Consider the following 21,914-nt stretch of genomic DNA (forward strand, 5'->3'; position numbering starts at 1 on the left):
CTCGATAAATTGATTAAAGACTTAATTTAAGACTGTTAATTTTTTTTAATCTTTATATAAATAAGGTTCTTTAGATTTAAGATTATTTTCATTTAACTTCCATTAAATGTGAATAAAAATCACCTGTTTCGATATAACAACTTATTTTATATAAATATATATGTTTCTAACAAAATACTGTGACCTTTTTAAACAAAACCAATTTTTTTACATTTATTTTTGTGGTGGCCATATTACCTTCCCTATTTCTCTTTGGCCCATTATGCAGTATTGTTACATTTTTATAAATAATATATAATATAATAAATATTTTATAACTTTGAATTGAAAATTTAATGAGCAACACTTTGATGAATATAATCGTAAAATTTCAACTCAAAACATTGATTACACAAGTACACAAAAAAAGTGATTGGTCCGGCGGACTAGACTAGTCAATCCTTATGTATTTCGACCCGCTCCGAATCCAAAGTCAGAATTGCAAAGTTAGCTCGTATTTCCTAACCTCAAAAAAAAATTTTTTTTTAAATGTTGGTTCAGCGGACAAGACTAATCGATTCTTATGTATTTTGACCCGCTGCAATTCTGACTTTGGATTCGGATTCAGCGGGTCGAAATACATAAGGATTGACTAGTCTAGTCCGCCGGACCAATCACTTTTTTTGTGTGCTTGTGTAATCAATGTTTTGAGTTGAAATTTTACGATTATATTCATCAAAGTGTTGCTCATTAAATTTTCAATTCAAAGTTATAAAATATTTATTATATTATATATTATTTATAAAAATGTAACAATACTGCATAATGGGCCGAAGAGAAATAAAGAAGGTAATACCCAGACAGCACACGGATATTCATACGACATCCATAAGACGTCCTTAACGAATATTGAGGATATCCACAGAACATCCGTTTTACGTTCTTTGGACATTCTATGGACGTCCATGGGATACTGGTTTATGAAACTGGTGGACATGCTATATCTGTAAAATATGTCCGATGGACGTTCTATGGACATCCTATGGACGTGATAAAAAGCGGTATTTAAAATTAAATTTTACATTAAATAAAAGGGTAAAAACAATAAAATATATAAATATAAATATTTATTTTAGAAATTATATTATTCTTTCGATAGATTATACATTAAACAATTTTAATTAAATAAGTATCATACGTATAATATTAATTAAACAATCAGCTTAAAGTATTTTGTAATTATCACACACATATATATATAGTGTGTATCCATTGTTTAACGATTACAGTGGAACAAATATTTTTTATATTGCAGACAATGACTGCAGCATGCGAGTGATCTCGTCTAGGCAACAAATGATTGTGACTCGTCAACTATGATAGAAATTAAATTTTATGTTTATACACACACATACACACATATATATGTATATACGTATATACATAGGCTACAGAGTAGACTGTATAAAATCTTATTGTGTGCCATTGACTTTGCCTCTACCTGGTTGATCAATTCGCCAATATATTCCACCACAAACTCGTCTTTAACGAAAATGATGGTGCTCGGCCGACGCTTGCTTGCTCGTAGGCTCTGATTGTTCCCGTTGCTGCAATCTCTAATCTCGTTGCTGTTCTTTATCGAGATCTTTGTCGTAATCCGCGTACACTTCGCCGTCGTCTATTACCATCTGTAATTATACGTCTAGAATTCGTCGCTGCTACCGTGTACATGTAACCGTTCTGTTTACGTACGTAGGTCAGAGCCTACGAGCAAGCGAGCGTCGGCCGAGCATCTATCATCATTCTCGTTAAAGGAGAATTTGTGGTGGAATCTATTAGCGAATTGATCAATCAGGCAGAGGCAAAGCTAACGGCATACAATAAGATTCTTTGCTGCTCTCGTAACTTATAATTTCTGAAAATTTATAGGATTCTTACCTGACTGTGTAAAACATGCCGATAACCAACAAAAACCTAACCACTACTACGGCCATATTGCTTTTTAGTTCACTTGGGCATGCAGATGGTGTTGGCGGAGCGAGTACAAATAAGGATAGCATATGGATATACAAAGTGGTCCATTTTAGGATATTCCTTCAATGTCCACAAATGTCCCAGGTAGCAAGGTGACGTTAATACGACGTCAATAATTCGTCATTTAAGGTCGCGGACGTCATGTTACCAAATTAAGACGTAAGAGTAACGTTATTTTTTGACCTATTAATTACGTCAGTCATTTATCCATCCTACAACGTATTTCCGACGTCATATTCTTGACTAATTAATAACGTCAGTTAATTAATCATTTTACGACGTATTAATAAGGTTTTATCAGTGATAGTAATTACTGACGTTAACTATAATTCTTTGTAATAATTGACGATTTGACCTCAAATGACGAATTATTGACGGCACCTGTTGTAAGTAGAAGTCAATGGATTGTAATACACACGCCGCGTGTTTGGAAACAATATATTTTCTATACGTATACAAGTGGTAATTCGAAGGACTAAAACGCAAGTGAGTTGTGGCGCGAATGTTACACACATACTCGCGACGTATGAACGCAGCGCATTGCCAATGTAAGAAAAAGAAGAGGCGTTTGTAAAGCCATCTAGTGGCGAGTTAGTTATGACTATGCTTTCGAGGGGAGCCTACGCAATGAGAGGCGCTGAACGCAATGGAAGTGCGAAAGTAAAAATATTAATCGTAACAGATAGCCGTCAGAATTACTGAGAGAAATGACATGGCCCGCTGGTAGCAACGTCACCTACGTTCTACAATAGGCCTGTTCTTTGTTGCTGCACTGCTGCACTGGTGCAATAAGTTAGAATAAGACAAATATATTTTTTCTCATTCTAACTTATTGCACCAGTGCAGCAGTGCAGGAATAAAAAACAAACCTAAACATTGTGGCTGCAGCGACTCCCCAAGCAAATACAGGAACTTTTAGCCGTCGTGGAGAACGTGGAATTGAATAAGCTCGCTAAACTGGTAAACAAGGCAATGGAGCGTTCTAACACACATGAGTTAGCAATAGTTACACAAACGGAACCATCGGGCCCTGCATCAACACCACTAAACGGCGAGATCGCCAAACTAACTAAACGTATGGGACAGTTGGAAATCTTAATAGAAAAGACAGCCCGCAGCAGAGATCGCTTCTCAAGAGGTTTTCCCAGGAGACGCAACGCTTCCCATAGCAAGTCTCGCGATAGGACAGACAAAGTGTGCTACTTCCTGTTGTTACACAACAAATTTGGGAAGGAGGCATGGAAATGCAAAAAACCTTGTACATGGAAAAAGGACGAATCAACCGATTCGGAAAACTAAACACGCCGTTAGCCATCGAGGCGATGGAAAACGACGCTATCAAGCAAAACCGCCTCATAGTCACTGACAGAAAAACAGATATGCGTTTTCTAATAGACACTGGCGCTGATATATCCGTTATACTTAAGTCAACGCTACGCGGACGACGTTCCACAAATGAATTCAAGTCGCAGCAAACGGATCGCCAATCAATACTTACGGAGAAAAACTACTCACTCTCAGATTAGGTTTGCATCGATGCTTTCCCTGGAAATTCGTAATAGCACAAGTCTTGCGAGCAATTCTAGGTGCTGACTTTTTACATTACTACAATCTGCTCGTGGACATTCGAAATAAAAGGCTGATCGACGATACCACACAATTACACACAAACGGATACATTTCCAACGCCGTCACGCTCACAATCTTTACGATTAGCAAAAACAACCGATATCAGGCTTTGATAGAGGAATTCGCGAACATCACTAAATCCACCAACCGCAAAACTGCGACTAATCAAATTGTACATCACATTTCTACCAAGGGCCCACCAATTGCAGAACGAGCAAGGCGTTTACACCCCAAAAAATTAAAAGCAGCTCGAGCCGAATTTGAATACATGATTAAACAAGACATCTGTCATCCATCAAAAAGCCAGTGGGCCAGTCCGTTACATATGGTTAAAAAAAATCTAGTGAGTGGCGTCCATGCGGCGACTATCGCAAATTAAATATCGTCACCGTCCCAGACCGCTACCCTCTACTGCACATCCACGATATAGCACATAACTTTAAAAATTGCAAAATCTTTTCAACAGTCAATCTAACTCGAGCATACCACCAAATTTCCGTAGTCCCATCAAAAGACCGCAGTCATCACACCATTCGGTTTGTTCGAATTCTCTGTAATGACCTTTGGTTTATGCAACGCAGCCCAGTCATTCCAACAGTTTATGGATATCATCTTAAGAGGTCTTAACTTCTGCCACTGTTATATCGACATTATCATCGCCTCGAAAAACTTCGATGAACATGAAAAATACCTGCGCTTAGTTTTTGCTACTTGCGATTTATCAAAGTATAAAATTTTTCCGTCATATGATAGAAGGCCATAACCTAATCATAAGAACCGACTACAAACCATTAATTTTTGCATTTTCTCAAAAATCAGATAAAGTCTCACCAAGACAAATCCGGCAGCTAGATTTTAATAGCCAGTTTCTATCAAAATAATCCACCTAGCGGGAACTGATAATGTAATAGCTGATACACTCTCGCGCATTGAAACGATCGATATGCCAGTACTCATATCTACATCCGAATTAGCAAAAATGTAAGCCACAGATGATGAATTGCAAGATATCTTTAATGAAGGCAAGTGGAATCTACACAAAATCCAAGTCGATAATTCAAATACATACATCTATTGCGATATTGTAGGCAATAATCTAAGACCGTACATTCCAAACAATCTACGAAGAAAAATTTTTACATTATCTCATGGCCTTTCACATCCCAGTGGCCGCGCAACAAAGAAATTAATTAGCAAAAATTTCTTCTGGCCCAAAATGAACAAGGACATCGCAGAATGGTCTTGCTCATGTCCCGCCTGCTAACGAAGAAAAATCCATCGCCACAATAAAAACGCACCCGAGCACTTTGAAGTTCCCAACGATCGATTCGAACACGTGCATTTGTATATCATGGGACCGCTACCATGAGAATGTTTTTACGGAAGACATTGTAGCTGGAAATTGTGATGTTATTGCTCATGAAATCGATGTAGGAGAGTCTCTTCCCATTAAGCAGGTTTCTCGTCGTGTCCCATTTCTTTTTAACCACTTTGTCGGCACTGACGCCATATGGCGCGGAAAATATGTGTGCCCCAGGGGGCATTAACGCCATATGGTGCACATTGTTTATTTTTTAATTGGCTGGCTCGATTTGCATGAAAATTGATATCCAAACATTTTTTGTGTTGCTGAATATGAATCCAAGGTCCAAACTCCAAAATTCAAAATGGCGGACCCAAAATAATGAAAATTTTTTTATTTTTATGAAAGCTGGTATCTAGGAGTTTTTTGGGTCGCTGAGTACAAATCCAAAGTCAAAATTCCAAAATTCAAAATGACGGACCCAAAATAATCAAAATGTTCCGATTGTTATGAAAGCTAGTATCTAGGGGTTTTTGAGGTCGCTGAGTACGAATCCAAAGTCTAAACTCCAAACTTCAAAATGGCGGACCCAAAATGAACCAAAATTTAGCAATTAAAAGACCCCTGTATTATAAATTTTATCCAAATAAATTAAATTAAAATATTTTCGGTCCGCCATATTAGATCCGCCATTTTGAATTTTAAAATTCTGATATGTGATTCGTAATCAGCAACCCCGAAAGCTTTTAGATACAAAATATTTTTGAATTGCGATTACTTTTTTTCTTGCCCACAGCTCTTACGGAAAAAACACTCTAATTTTAAGAGTTTACACTCAAAATTGAGTGTTAATACTCGATTTTGGGAGTTTACTCTCAAATTTAGGTGTATACGCTTAAATCTTGAGTATTTACACTAAAGATTGAGTGTTTATACTTGAACATTGAGTGTGTACACCCAATGATTGAGTGTTCATACCAAAGTTTGCATTTAAATATTGAATATTTGAAAGTATACTCTCAACATTTGGATATGACACTCAATAAATGAGTGTATACTTCCAACATAAAGTGTGAACACTGAAACGTTGGAGATGTACACTCAACATCTATCGGTTGAAGGTATACACTTAATATTGAGTGTGCACTCTCAAACATTGGATTAGAAAATGTTAAATAAAAACAAAAGCCAGAAAAGCAAGTTTAACCGAAACATTCAACTATAAAGTGTTCAGCTGGCTTTGAGTATTTGGATGTTTGCCATCTAATTGAGTGTTAATTTCAGTGTTATTCTTCAATTTAGGATTAACATTTAAATTAACATTCAATTAGATAGCGAACATTCAAGTTGAGAGTAATAACACTAATTAAAAGTAAATTAAAGAGCGAAAACTCAAGTTGAGTGTTTACACTGAATTGAGTGATTTACCCCTTGTCCCAAATTATACTCAACTTGAATATTTTTTAAAGTTATTTTTAGTGTTTTTTCTGTAAGGGAGGGACACGAACCGTGAAATTTTGCCTGCCGACGAAGTGGTTAAGGAAGGAAGTGAACGAAATTTTAGAAGAAATGAAGAAATAAGGACTAATAGAAGAGACACATAGTCTGTGGGTTTCTCCAGCGGTTCTGGTTAGGAAGAAGGATGGATCAATAAGATTTTGCGTTGATTATCATAAGTTGAATTCCGTCACGGTAAAGGATTGTTTTTTTCTTCCTAGGATTGACGATATTTTAGGTTAATTATCTAGAAATGGTTGGTTTACGACGCTCGATCTTAAGTCATTCGCTTGCTGTAGTACAACTTAAAAGTGGGTATTGACAAATTAAAATTTGCGAGAAAGATAAGGAGAAGACGGCGCTTTCCATAGGAAGAGGTCTTTGGCAATTTACTGTGATGCCTTTTGGGTTGTGTAACGCTCCTGCAACTTTTGAGCGAATGATGGAGAAGGTTCTTGAGGGAATTTTAAATAAAATTTGTTTAGTTTATTTAGATGACGTTATTATTTTTGGAAAAGATTTTAATGAAATGTTAAAGAATCTACGTTTGGTGTTTCAGAGGCTGAAATTGTTGAATCTTAAAGTTAATCTGAGGAAGTGTTTTCTTTGGTAGAAAGATAAAATATTTGGGCCATGTAATTTCAGCGGAAGGTGTTTCTACTGATCCTGAGAAGATTTCGGCAGTCAGAGATCGGTCAGTTCCTCATAATAAGAAACAATTGCGAAGCTTTTTGGGTTTTTGTTCCTATTATCGGAGATACGTTAAAGGATTTTCTTTTTTAGCAAAATTTCTTGATTTTTACGGAAAAACAAGTTAAATTTACTTGGGATGAGAAATGTCAAGCTGCTTTTGAAAAATTAAAACTAGTTTTGCTTTCTTCACCTATTCTCTCTTTTCCTAAGGGGGGAGGATTTATTTTGGATCGGTATCCAAAATAAATCCTCCCCCCTTAGGAAAAGAGAGAATAGGTGAAGAAAGCAAAACTAGTTTTAATTTTTCAAAAGTCCATAATCGGTATAGGTTCAATCCTTTGCCAGAGAGAGAACGGTAAGGAAAAAGTTAAAGCTTATTTCAGCTGTGTTCTCAGCAAAGCCGAGAAGAATTATTGCATCACCCGTCGAAAATTTTTGGCTATAGTGGACTCTTTAAAATCTTTTTGTCATTATTTGTTGGGTCGGAAATTTATTATCCGAACGGATCATATTTCCCTTAGATGGTTGATGTCATTTAGAGATCTTGAGGGGCAATTAGCTCGTTGGCTTGAGAAACTTCAGGAGTATAATTTCGAGGTAGTGCATCGCAAGGAAATAGTTCATAAAAATGCTGATAACCTCTCAAGACGAGAGTGTGAAGCCGAAGACTGTATTTATTGTCAGAAGATTGAGAAAAAATTTGCTGAAGAAACGGTAAATACTGTAGCTAGGATTATTTTAACTAAGGAAACTCTTAAGGAATGGCGTAGGGATCAAATGGAAGATCCTAGTATTTCTTTGATCTTGCAAAGCAAGGAAATGAGAGTACGTTCTTCTCGTACGGAGTTAATCCCAGAGGACGTTTCGGTTCAGCTTTATTGGTTTTATTGGGAAGCCTTAGTCCTTAAAGATAGAGTGTTATATAAAAGATGGGATGCACCTAATTTGAAGTCGAGAATATTTTAATTAATTGTCTCTCGTAAACGAATTAAGGAAATTCTTAAGGAGGCTCATGATGAAGCTTCTAATGGTCATTTTGGAGTAAATAAGATTTTGGAAAAAATCCGCAGGCGTTTTTATTGAGCTACCTGCAAACAAGATGTTGAAAACTGGTGTAAAACTTGTGAGTTTTGCATTTCGAGAAAAGGTCCTTCAGGTAAAGGAAAATCCCCTTTACAAGTTTACAATGTGTGTTCATCTTTTGAAAGATTACAGATGGACATTCTGGATCTACTTTCTAAATCTTTTTCTGATAATAGATTTCTTTTGGTTGTGGTGGACTGTTTTACAAAATGGGTAGAAGCTTTTCCTCTTAGAAACATGAGAGCTAAAACGGTAGCTGAAGTTTTTGTTAATGAAGTAATTTTTCGTCATGGGATTCCTCAGGAGGTCCATACGGATCAAGGAAGAAATTTTGAGTCGAAGTTATTTAGGGAGTTGATTATTCTTCTTGGAATTAGAAAAACGAGGACCACGGCTGTACATCCTCAGTCCGATGGTCAAGTTGAGCATTAACATCGTAAGATCATTAATTAGCTTGCCAAATATATTTTGGAAAGTCAAAGAGATTGGGATTGTTGGATTCCTATGTTCCTTTTGGCGTATAGGTCTTTGAGGCATGAGTCTACCAGAGTAACTCCGGCAGAGCTTTATTTGGGTAAGGATCTAAGATTACCACTGGATTTATCAATAGGAAATCCTCCGAATACAGAGCTTAGGACTGTTGACGAATACATAGATAGTTTAAAAGAAAATTTAAAGAAAATTCGGAGCTAGGAATCTTATGGAGATTAGGTCTTCTCGGATGAAAGCCTGGTATGATCCAGGTATGGAAGGCTAGGGATCTTCTTTTTCAAGAAGGGCAGAAAGTCTGGTTATTTAACCCTCGAAGAAAGCTTGGAAGAGCTCCTAAGCTTCAAAATGATTTGGAAGGGCCCTATTTGATTGTTAAGAAAATGAGTCATGTTGTTTTCTGTATCTGTAGGTCGCCGAAGCATAGGAAAAAAGTTGTTCATGCAGACAGGTTAGTTCCTTTTTTGGAAAAGAAATAAGCGTGTACAGCAGTCGGAGCCCAAACCCTTATACGTTCTTACATCCGCACACATTCACACACTTACAAAAGGGGAACTAGTTTTAATGTTAATTATGCTTAAAAAATTTTTGTTTTGCTTTTGAAATGTTTCGTTTTCAGAATTAATTAATTTTGGATACGAAGTGACCTTTTGAGGAGCGACTCAAAACATTTGATTTCTTGAAGATTTAAAATTGAAGTCCGTCTCGCTCACGGTTTTTGAACGTGGTTTTTCCGTGAGACGAAGGGCAAATGCCGAGACGGGGACTTGGGAGCCCTTTGGGACAGAAGGGATCCACGTAGTTTATCCCCCCCCCCCTTGTCTAAAAAGCAAGAGAGAAGGGCGCAAGACTCTTCAAGAGGAAGAGAAACGCGTGCAATTTCGGCAACAAGAAGATCTCAGCGAGAAACTTTGCGGAATGGTAGTCACCGTTCGGGAAGCCTTCCACTTCCTGAAAGAGGGTGACAGGATATTCGGGAGTAAAGGAAAGTTTGGGTTGGATGCAGCTCGGAAACGCTTGGCACCAGCTGAGGAAGAGCAGGAAGTATCAGGAAACCTGGGACTACGAGCTGAGCTTTCTTCGGAGAGAACCCTTCAATTGTCGGGACGATAATTTTGAAGAGGAGGGGAAATGTGATCTCGTGTATGAACGCGAGCTTTATTCAGAAAAATCAATATATTGATTTCCCTCGTCAGCTGACGGTTCGTTTTGAAGTTGTTTCATTGTTTGTTTTTTCGGTTTTGAGCTGTCGAGCCGAGTTACCGCTTTCTTGTGCTTTTAATAAACCGCTTTCTTAAACGAAACGTGTTGCTTTATTTCGTGCGCGGGTGAGTGCTCGGGAGTGCGCGAGCGTGTGCTGTGCAAGCGTGTGCGAGTGCGCGGCGCGGAAAGCGTTACATAATTATTTACAAAAACATGTTGCCATTGTTATGAACAATTTTATTTTAATTGCAGAAAAATTGTTTGGAAGATGCAACGAACAAAGAGGTCTTTTCTGTTAAATTAGCACAATGGATGGCACTAAAATATCTACCGTTTAATTGTTTTGACAATTTGGAAACACAAGAGTATTTTCAATTTATTAATCCAATGTGATGACCGTGAAACCTCCAGGAGGTGATGGACGGGTCTTATCGCCAACACTATCCACGAGCAAACGGGTGGACGAACTGGGTGCGGCCGTGAGTGCAGTTGACAGCGGAGCAGAGCGGGCTGAGACATGCAAGACAACTGTCAGGTTGGAGCGTCTATACGAGCGTCGAAATAAGCGCTAAATTAACGTCGCGTGAAACGCGTGTAAAATACGCAAAAAAATTAAATAAAATATTTATCTCGTAAATGAATAAAATTTTAGTTTGTCGTTATTAACGAAAGAAGGTGCGGCGAGACACCGAAAAATTTATTTTTTTTTCTAACGCGTGTAGCAAAGGCGAGTGCCATTATAGCACACTATATTTAATATAATTCGTTTTCAGAAATATATTCAAGTTATTTAGCATTAGTAAAGTAGAAGTAGCGGCGAGCTACGCATTTATTAAAATAGTAGTTAAACATGTCAAAGCTAATCGAGCAAATGCAAGATTATTAATTACTATTAATAGTTACAATTATTTTATGTTTGATCATATCTTTTTTTTTATCATATGCAGTTTGCATGTACGTAGCTGTAATGTGACTCAATTCAGTAGATTTTATGTTTAAATTATTTTATTTATTTTAACATGTTCGTTTATAAACCATACAAAATTATTTATACTAATCATAGTTCATAAGTTAGATATAAGTCGGTGGCACTCGAAAGTGCAGCGAGTGCAGCAGGCAACATCGCTTGCATAATTGACGTTAGTCAGCAATTGGCACTTTTCAGTGCCCCTACCTACACCTGTCTTCTCGGGGGAGCGTCCCGTTTGCCCACGTCAATATTGACCACGGGTTGGATTGGCCACGTCAATATTGCCCACGTCAATAATTGCCACGCGTCATTATTGGCCACGTCAATATTGGCCACGCATCATTATTGGCCACGCGTCAATATTGACCACGTCAATATTGGCCACGCCTGATATTGCCCACGTCAATAATGGCCACGTCAATATTGGCCACGCGTCAATATTGACCACGTTATTATTGCCTACGCGTTAATATTGGCCACGTCATTATTGGCCACGTCATTGCTGTATATGGGTTTGCGACTTGGACGGGGTAGGTGCGGGAGGGGGGCCGAAGGTCCCGCTTGCATCTCCCGTGTGTGTGTGTGTGTGTGTGTGTGTGTGCGCGCGCGCGCGCGCGCGTGCAAAGCATTTTTCTGCACCACATGGGTTTGCGACTTTCCACGCTAAACAAAAAAAATTTGATTAATATTGACGTGGGCAATAATGACGCGTGGGCAATAATGACGCGTGGCCAATATTGACGTGGTCAATATTGACGCGTGGCCAATAATGACGTTGCTAATAATGACGCGTGGCCAATATTGACGCGTGGCCAATCATGACGTGGCCAATAATGACGTAGCCAATAATAGCGCGTGGCCAATATTGACGCGTGGCCAATCATGACGTGGCCAATAATGACGCGTGGCCAATATTGACGCGTGGCCAGTCATGACGTGGCCAATAATGACGCGTGGCTAATATTGACGTGGTCATTATTGACGCGTGGCCAATATTAAGGTGGGGGCCAATCCACCCCGTGGTCAATCGGGATTGTGGTCAATATTGACGTGGCTAGTATTGACGTGGCCAATTGGGACCGTGGCCAATATTGACGTGGCCAAACGGGTGTTACTCTCTTCTCGGTACGAAGCCTCGAGCTGGAATGGGCTCATTGGCTAGAGTCCGTGTGGAGGGGAGACACGTTCCGGCGAGGACTAGCGATTGGCTGAAGCAGCCAACCGAGAGCGACGAGCCAGCAGGCGAACTTCTATTGGATGACGTTCCACACCAACATCCACGAGCGCTCTGATTGGACGAAGAGAGCGAGCGAGTTGCTGCAACGCTCTGATTGGCTGAGGGGCATGCAGCGGGGCAGACGCGTACAAAAGCGAGCGGCGCGTACTCTCAGCAACGACTTTTGTTCGAGCTTCTACGAGAGACACATCGTACGTGATATTGGAAGCCTCGCGATACTAAAACCGACTCTCGTACTTAATACGTGCGAAATACCAGGTCGTGTTTGTCGTTCCGCGGGCGACGTGCCGTGATACCAAGGGCGTAATTAGTGCACGCGATCGTGTTAATAGGCTATCGCGCGTGTTACTGTGCTATATAACCAAACCGAAGCGACCGCTGCGTAACATAACCTCGCGAGTTATAACGCGAGACCATTAACATCGCCGAATGCTAGTAAGCGATATCAACGCATTCAAACAACTGTACTTTGCAAACACCAACTACATTCGCGACGCAAGCATTTGTGATCAAGCGACGCGTTCGGGAACCTGTAAACGAAGTTTGTATGCGAGTGAGGAGGAAGTTACGTACACAAATGTGAAGAAGCGTCGCATACGGGAATTTGTTACATGTGAAACATTTGTTACTTGTGAAATAAATTTTATTTGAGTGTTACACAAAATACAAACATACTGTTCAGTGATTGACTAATCCTGTGCGACGAATCCTGTGAGTTCCTGAAAAAAAAATAAACCTGTTAGAAAGAGGTAGCGGGAATTACACGAATGGAAATTACTTAGCTGGTGAGGTTCTGAGAGTGGCGACGATCCGGGCAGTCCACGGTGATCCGACGGCAGCAGCAGCATCTGAAACGGAGGATAAAAGACAAGTGTGAATAGATATCCTTGCTTCTTGGCGGAGAAAGAAGCTGGTGTCCAGAGCAGAGATATGAGCTACGTTCCACGAAAAGGTTTGAAGTTGCTCTTTTTTGCCATTTTGAGTGTCTTCCGATTCTCAGTATCGGTTACAACCGTACCATAAAGAAATGCTTTACGCGCACTGGTTATGAAAACCTACGAGAACGTTAAACAATCTGTAATCTAAAATTTAAGAGACTGAGTCGAAAATATCGTTTACGGTAGACGGACTTCAATAAATGGAAAATTCTACTACGACGTAACTGCTCATTTTATAGATCAAAAATGGCAGTTTAAATCTGTAGTTCTTGATTTTATTTTCTTCAATGGGAAGCCTACAGGTTGCTAGAATTCTTAAATTCTTTAGAAGTTTAGATAATATTACCGAGAGTATTATAGAATATTACAGAATTTAAAGAATTTAATGAGACTGTTGCTTTTAAATTAAATATCAATTATAACATATTATATCTATTTTAAAGTAAAATTTTAAATTTTAATTTAAAGTTTAATCTTTTAAGAAACAGCAGTTTTTATTTTTTCTTACATATTTTTTAGATTGCTTTTAGTAAAATAAACGTTTTATTTTTACCAGTATAAAAAAAATTATTAGAATATTTTTTTTAGAACTTGATTTTTATGCACTAGAACAGTCTCCTTTATTATAAAATAAACTTGTAATCGTGAATCCTGTGTCCTTATTGGTTGCGGATAGCCGCGGGATTCAGGGTCCGGACGGCGGGCTCGAATAAGTGAGAAGACAGTGGTATTTGATAAATACCATGGTTTTATTGCAGAATAACTCCTACGCTAATATATACAAAGCCCTATGCTAATATGTACAGTGTAATCTCGCTGTTCAAGGTATTCGTGCGCTAGGTGCTGGCGACTATGTCGCGACGTGCGTTTGTGTATGATCGGTGTCGGTGCGGTGCGGTGATTGGCTGCGGCGGCGCGTGTGATCGGTGCGGTGCCGTGATTGACTGCGGCGGTGCGTGTGATCGGTGTCGGTCGGCGCGGCGCGTTGCTATGCTGTGGCCTTAAGGCCTGTCGCTAGCGGCGCTGTGACATGCGGTGGCCAGCCTGGCCGGCGGTGTACCCGGTGTCAGCTGTTCGGCGCATCAGCTGACGCGATCGACGCTATCGTTTCGATCATCCCGCGTGGGTGACGGGTCGCGGTGCCGGTTTCCCTTCAGTGCGGGGCACCCGAGTGAGACGACGCGTGCAACCACTCAGTGCGTGGCCGAGAGCCTGGATACGGACCGTGTTGGTGGGTTGCCGCTCGGTATGCGGTCAGGAAGGCATTTACTGCGTGCCGGAAGGATCAAGTGTTAGGTTATGGCGCTCAATGTGCACTCGAGGATGCCTGGCTCAGTGCACCAAGAGGTACGGTCTGCTCAGTGCGCAGGCTGGGGAAGCTCTGTCTTTTATCGCGAGTGGAGGGTTTATATACTCTCCACTCTTGTGAGGGAAGCAGAGACGAGCGGAGGGAGTGTGCGAGGTAGGGGGTAACGGCCTTACCTCCATTCTAGCGGCAGCAGAGGAACGGCTACACCTCCCCCTCGGCAGACCCTGTCCTTGTAAACAAAAAAAGACTTTATTTTAAGAGTCACGAACCGTCGTGGCGACGCCGGATAACAATTTTTGCGCCCGTGCACGTGGTGGCGGTACCGTTGCCCCGGGCGGATGCGGTCCCACGGCACGGTTCGGAGGGCGTCCTCAGTTCCCCTGGGGTGGCGACGGTCGCTGGGATCCCGAGCGGCGGTGACGTCATCGGGGAAGTCGCTGGTGGTAGCGGTCCGGTGAAATATCCCGGCGTCGGCAGCGGTGCCGGCGGTGTCGGTAGCGGTGCCGGCAGTGATGCTCGCGTCGTCGGCAGCGGCGTGGGTCGCGGCGTTGGCGGCGGCGTCGGTAGCGTCGAGAACGGCGGCGGCGCTGGTGGGGCCGTCACCGGCGGAGCCGTGCTGAGCCCCGCGATCGTCAGTAACGCGACGTCCGGTATGGAGTTAGGCACGGTTGTTGTGCGCCCGGCGGTCTTCTCGTGGCCGTTTGTGTTATCGTTATCGTCATCGTCGAGGTCCGACAATGTGGACCCGAATGTGGCTTGACGGGTGGCGGCTGTGTCGGCGGGAGCCGGCTCGTAGAGGCGCTCCTGCCGAGAGCGGGTGGTCCGCTGGCGGATGGTCGGCGGTCGTCGTACTTCGTGCGTCGGCGACGTTGTCTCCCGGATGGTGGCGGGCGGTTGGCTGATCCCCTGAGTGCCCGATTGTCTCGGTGGTGGCGGCCGTGTCGTTGCCTCGAAAGGCCGATTATTTACCGGGATGCGTAGTGGCCCGGAGATAGCGCGTGTGAAACGCTCCCGGGGGAGTGCTCCTTTGCTTGCCCATGCTGACTGTTTTTTCCTTCGTCACTCTCGTCGCGCCTTATATATCCTCCCAGTCGTGTTTTGCTTCGGCGTCCTTCAAATCCTTGACATGTGCGGTCTCAATGATCTTATTGTTTTGATCCCGCAGGCGGACGATGACCGGGGAGATGTGCTTGTCAACGATGAATGGTCCCGCTTATCGGGGTGCTAATTTACCCGTGAAGTGTTCCTGGGCGTTCGACAGCGGATGTTTCCAGCGATAGACGTGTTGTCCTATGTCCGGCCTCCAATCGCGCTTCCGCAGATTATAATACCGCGCTTCTTTCGGTCTGCTTCTTCTTGTCGGCGGGTGGCGATTTTGAACTGTTCGCGCATTTTTTGAATTTGCCGAACTCGCGCGGCGGGCCGGTCGGTCGGTGCGTTACCCAGGGTCTGTTCGTTTCTCGCTTGTAGCGTGCCGGGAGCGGTAAGTTCTCGTCCATACGTCAACATTGCCGGCATGTATCCAGTGCTCTCATGGATAGCGGTATTAGGGTGCCGTCACATGCGGCGTAACTTGCGTAAGATGCGTACGCGTAACTTGCGCCAAATTCTCGTCAGTCAATCAAATTATTCCCGCTACAATACTTAAATCCGCTTAGTTATTTATGCATTTTACTATTACCAATATGCCAACTTGCGCATCAAATTTAATTTTTTGTGTAATGCGTGTTTGTAGACGGTAACAAACGGTGTTTTTTAGTGAGACAATTAAAAAAAATGGATCAAGTTCGGGTAAGATAACAAATCTTTCAATACTCATTTTTATAATCTTTAAAATTTTTCAAAATAATTTATTTAATAGATAATTAAATGTTTACATTTGTATAGCATGATAAAATAATTCATGGTTATGTTTAATAATTGTGATATTATTTTGTCATTTAATATTTGGACTAATTTTAGCAATTGCTATGGCTTATGTATATTTTTACTTACATATTTTTTTTTTACAGCACAAGTGTGGATACTGATGACTTTTCTGTTTTAACACAAATTTTATTGATCATGAATGCTTCAAACACTATATTGAAGATGTAGATCACGTCAACGTTGATGAAAACTATGTTGTGACAATATGTATGATTGCTATATGGCTCTAAATAATATTATTTTGTTTTACTACATAAATTAAATAATATTTTTTAACAGTGAAAAAGGACTCAACGTTTGTCAACAAAAAAGAAAATTTAGATGAGTTACTGAAGCTGTTAAAAGCAAACGTGGGCTTTATGACTGTCGTGTACCCGCTTCAAAGAGAACAAGTGTTGCGGAAAAATGCATTATGGGTTGAAGTTTCAAATTTATTACAAAATATATCAAATTATTTAGAAAACTTTTTTATTTTATTGTATATAAATAATCTTAAAAGCTTAAAATTAAAATTTTTTATTAAAGGATTTCTTAGCCCAGAGAAAGCTAAAGCTCGATGAAAATATTTGCGAGACAATTACATAAAAGCCCGTAAAAAAATTGAAACATATATACCCAGTGGATCAGCAGGTAGTGTCGAGAAGAAGTAAAAATTTCAATATTATGATGTTATGAGATTTCTGAACGATTCATTGCAGACACGACCGTAACTTATTAGACCTATTTACACTGAAAAGGAAACGAATTTTTTGCGTCCCAGTATATATTACTTCTGTAATTTAATTCGAAGTTAGAGTTTGTAATATACACATTCATTAATTTTAGAACAGTGAGTTTGTTGACAGATGCCAGTGCTAAAAATGAAATGGTTACTTCACTTAACATAGAAAACACGAACGAGCAACATGAAAATATTAGCACTGAGCCTTTAATGCTTTTAGCTACCAATAATTCTCCACCAACAGAGAAACCAACATCTTTTATTTCTTTACGGACGACACCCACAAAAGATTTTCCATCGACGTTAACTAGCAAAGTATCTATAGCAGCACGATCCATAGGATCAAAACGTATGTTTAATATATTTCCATTTTTCACAGTTAATATTTTTTAAAATTATATTTAAAAAATAATGACGCAAAAATACTGATTTTTTTGTAGAATTGACACAAAACCCTATCAACAATCACGGACAGCCTGTTGCGAAAAGTAAGTGCTTTTATATATTACATATTTTATAATAAGATTTTTTTTAGTGTCAACGTGTATAAATATATACCTATATCTAGCAATATTTGTGTTTATGTTTTAGGGAACAAAAAAGAAGAGAACAAAAAAGAAGCCTTGCAAGAAGCTTTAATAGAAGCTCTGAAAGAGCCAGCAACACACATAGATCCACTAGACGGGTTTCTTATTCGTTTAGGAGAAGGCATGCGAAGACTGCCATATCGAACCAGAACTAAATTAGAAATACGTTTTTTAACATCGTTAACGGAGATGGAAGATTCTTGTTTTAATCGAGATTCTGATAAATAACTATTTATTTAACTAAAGTCTAGAGTACACAATGCTTTTTGCATTGTCTGCTGAATTGCTTGCTCTTACTATTTGGGAAACTCAAGATAAGAAAGAAACATGCTTTGGAATGACAAGGATAGCTTATGGATCGTACAGAGGAGACCACGTGTTATTTTTAAAGACAAAAATATATTTCCATTTAATTCTCATTATCGATTACAAATTCCGAATGTTGCGTACTTCTTTTAACGAGGGTAATAAATTTTGCAATGAAAAGAAAAATCAATTTTTAAGTGCGATAAAATCATACATTTGAAATAAAACATCATCATTAATGTATCTGAAAAATAATCAATTAATATTTAAGGTTATTTAGTTCCACGTAATTTAGTTCCAAGTCGTATTAAACTTACGATGAGGAAATACGTGAATAGTCAGATGACGCTCACGAGAGCGAGAGAAACGACCCACGTGATGACGCTCACGAGAGCGGGAACGCCGACCAACGTGCTTTCACGCGGTCGCGTGCGTGCATGACGCCTCATGTCGCGGAACGCTATTGCATTCCGTCGTTTTCTGTCGAAAATAACAGTTTGCTCTCGAAAAAAACCTTTTTTGGTTGGTGATTGTATGACGTGGCTTGAGCGTCTCAATCCGAAAACCACTCTCAATAGCCCGTCTCAAAGGGCTCCCCGCAGCGACAATCCCGCGATCCCGTGAGCGCAAATTGGAGATATGCCGATCCTTCCTGCGCTTCGCAGAATCGTGCAGGTTTCCGATACATACAAATATAGCACACTGCTTCCCAAGATGACGAATTACGTGTTCGACGCACTAAGACCTTTTGCAAGATGACGAACCTCGTGTTCGAAGCATTCACACCGAGCTATGCAGAAAAAGGCAGAGAGACGCCGGCGGGATTAATAACAACAAAACAATAACTCGGTCAGCAACGCCAAGCCGATAGATAACGGGGCAAGTCGATTGCACCCGAAGCTGCTTAAAGAGCTCCTCCGATCATGCTTCGATCATGCTTGCCGAAAATAAAACGAGATCAGTCGAGCGCATCCGACGACGCGTGCCGAGAGAGAGAAAGAAGAGTGAATAGAAAAGGAAAACAGGCGACGTTTTGTCACTCAGGCAGAAGGGTTGAGAATATCTCTTTCTCCCTCTCTCTCTCTCTTTCAGCTCAGAACACTTACCTACAAAGTATTTTGATTGGCTTTTATTAATTTTTACAAAATGCACAAATAAGCAGCTAAAAAAGCATTGTGTGCATAAAAAGAGATTATTAAGGAGCAATAATTAGTAATTATTAAAAATTTAATATTTAAATTTAATAATTATTAATAATTAAATGTTTAATTTAATATTAAAAACTTTTAATAGGCTGCATTTCATATTATCATAGAATTAATAGCTTTAAATATTTTTCTTTGTTATAAAGAACCAAATAATTTCGTGCAATGTATTTTGTTTTCGTCATTCTTTTAATTCTACACGATTGTTTTTTTGTTTTGTTTAAGGAGTTACAAGACTATTATGTACGAAACTAAAGTTTTGTTTTTAATTATTTTTTTATTATTTTAATGTATGTTTCTTTTTTGTTTTAAAAAAAGCATCTTTGCGAGATTAGTACATACATAGCCCGGTAAAAGTAATATTTTAATCTATTAATGTAGAAAGTTTTTTTTATGGCTAAAAGGTTGTGATAATATGTCACCTAACTTAAAATGTGACATTTGCTTGCAATTGCATTACTGTAATATAAAATAATACAAAATAAATCAATAATATACGAATAAAACGCGTGAATGGTAAATAATATTATGAGTATGATACAAATTTAAGAATAATGTATACATTATTAAGATGTCTATAACGCGATAAAGAGTGAGAAAAAATTGAATAAATATGCATTAAACTAACTTCTTATGTTATTAATATAATTAATAAATAAAACGTACATTCAACTTTTTAACGTTTTATACATATTATTTAAAAATCATTATTAAGGACTTTTTCCCACTGCCAAGCTACTGCTCCGCCATGTTCAAAATATGACGCAAAATCATCTCGTATTCTAGAAGCAAGTTGAATCTGTGTGTTAGATCTGTCGGCATTATTTTGTCGCAATGCACCGTTAATCCAGTCATTTTCTAGGTCATTTCTAGTAAGGTGAATGTACTGCCTTTGGAAGGTAGGCAACATGCTTTCTTTTTATATTACAAAATTATGCAAACATGTAGTTGCTTGAACAATTTTTACTGCAGTGGATATGGATGAAATTATCGATCGTCGATAGATTCGCCATTGTGCTGCCATAATTCCAAATGAACTTTCAACTACTCTTCTTGCTCGACTTAGACGATAATTAAATATTTTTTTCTGACGATTTAATTGGCCACATCGAGGATACGGTCGCATCATATATTGATTTAGAGCAAATGCCTCATCTGCTACTAATACATATGGTAAAGGAGATCCGTTAGGTTCTATTGCACTCGATTGTGGCAAATTTATTTGATTTTTTTCTAACTATTGATCAAACGTTGAGTTCGCAAAGATACCTCCATCACTCTGTCTACCTTCGGCTCTAATGTCAACTAGTGTAAAGCAGTAATTAGCATCCGAAACTGCTAATAAATTAATACTATGCGTCTTTTTATAATTAAAATATACTGATCCACTACAAGATGGTGCCTGTGAATAAAGAAAAAAGTTTTATCAAAGATTAATTTTTAACCAGTTTTAATAACAAATAAAAGTTCTATATATTATAAAAACTTACCTGAATCACAACGTGTTTTCTATCTATCGCACCTATACAATGTGGAAAATTCCATTTTCTTTTAAATTCATTCGCGATTTTTAACAAATTCTCTTTATTTATTGTTGGCATTACAGATTCGTGAAGAGAATTCCACAATATTTCACACGTTTCAGAAATAATTTTTGAAACAGTGTTTATTCCAATTCTACATGCATGGGATATTGAAGTCATACTGTCACCAGAAGATAAGTAACGCAAACATACCAGTCGTGTGCGAGCTGATATTGGCTCTCGGACAACCATCCGTTTTTTCAAGAAAAGATCCAACAATATTTAATAACTGATCAAATGTTTTTATATTCATTCTACAATAATTGTAGAACATTTCCTGGTCTTGTAGCTGCATTTCTATAACTAGATTATCACTGGCTCCTTGTAAATGTCTTCATAATTGTGTGAATATTGGGCGAACCCATTTTCTCTTCTGCTTTTCTTCATCTTTACGCTCCAAAAGTTTCCACAGCGCAATAACTTTTAAGATATTCTGTTTTTTAACTTTTTGATGTAGCGATAATTTCGTCTTCCTCCGCTTTTGCAATAGTATGCTAATTGCTAAGACAATGTCCGAATCCATATCCAAAAGGTTTTATGAGGCTTTAAAGAAATAAGTTTTTTAAATACTTACAATTTAATAATCCCAGCTAACACAAAATATTTATAAGAAGGAAAAATATCTATAATAAATATTTCATATTTTTATGTCCAAGTTTGTCAGGTATAAAAAAAATTATGATAAACATTTATGAAAATATTAAAAATAAATATTTATACCATTATTATTAAAGAATATAAAAAATATTTCAATTTCATATACCATAAATATTTTTCAGTACATTTTAAAAATATATTTTATATATTGTTGATAATAATTTTTGTACTATTTCTAAATGGTTTATAAAAAATAATTATATAATCTTTAAAAAATATTGTTTAAAAATAAATTTGTAAAATATTTATAAATATTTATATCAATATATATTTTGTGCTATCTGGGTGTATTAAAAATAAAAAATGAGAAGATAAAAAAATACATACAACAAGAAGAGATATAAAAAAATACATACAACAAGAAGAGATATAAAAAAGGGACGTTGTTATTTACTATTCTAATTCCACTGTGCATACTACATTGCACTTCTAAATGCAAAGCACCTATTGCACATGACGCGTACTAAGCGGAACATCAAAATAATAACAACCAATCGAAAATCTATTTAATATTTCTGCTTTATTGTATAACAGAAGGTTTGATTTGTTATTGGTCAGGTTT

The 21,914-nt window shown here is 38.7% G+C and overlaps 1 protein-coding gene across 5 annotated transcripts; it reads left to right on the top strand.

Annotated features, from left to right (window-relative positions):
• Nucleotides 1–1,359: 1,359 nt before the first annotated feature.
• Nucleotides 1,360–19,784, top strand: LOC118645208. Of its 5 annotated transcripts, XM_036285846.1 has the most exons (7): nt 1,360–2,097; nt 10,163–10,445; nt 15,530–16,155; nt 16,377–16,500; nt 16,573–17,363; nt 17,455–17,502; nt 17,606–19,784. In XM_036285846.1, the coding sequence occupies exons 5-7, from the start codon at nt 17,159–17,161 to the stop codon at nt 17,827–17,829; spliced, it is 477 nt and encodes a 158-aa protein (XP_036141739.1). In that variant the 5' UTR covers nt 1,360–2,097; nt 10,163–10,445; nt 15,530–16,155; nt 16,377–16,500; nt 16,573–17,158; the 3' UTR covers nt 17,830–19,784. The 5 variants fall into 5 exon arrangements, with proteins under 5 accessions (XP_036141739.1, XP_036141741.1, XP_036141738.1 ...); XM_036285848.1 differs by having other exon boundaries at nt 15,530–16,923; nt 17,119–17,363; XM_036285845.1 differs by having other exon boundaries at nt 15,530–16,500.
• The last annotated feature ends 2,130 nt before the right edge of the window (nt 19,785–21,914 follow it).

Source organism: Monomorium pharaonis, chromosome 4, assembly GCF_013373865.1.
Source record: "Monomorium pharaonis isolate MP-MQ-018 chromosome 4, ASM1337386v2, whole genome shotgun sequence".
Taxonomy (NCBI): domain Eukaryota; kingdom Metazoa; phylum Arthropoda; class Insecta; order Hymenoptera; family Formicidae; genus Monomorium; species Monomorium pharaonis.

What these genes read in the sequence shown, in the direction of transcription:
- LOC118645208 (XM_036285843.1), top strand. Translation starts at nt 17,159, where the DNA reads ATGGTTACTTCACTTAACATAGAAAACACGAACGAGCAACATGAAAAT. An exon ending in ACGATCCATAGGATCAAAAC is followed by an intron (nt 17,364 to 17,454) that starts GTATGTTTAATA and finishes ATTTTTTTGTAG; the next exon opens with AATTGACACAAAACCCTATC. An exon ending in CGGACAGCCTGTTGCGAAAA is followed by an intron (nt 17,503 to 17,605) that starts GTAAGTGCTTTT and finishes TTTATGTTTTAG; the next exon opens with GGAACAAAAAAGAAGAGAAC.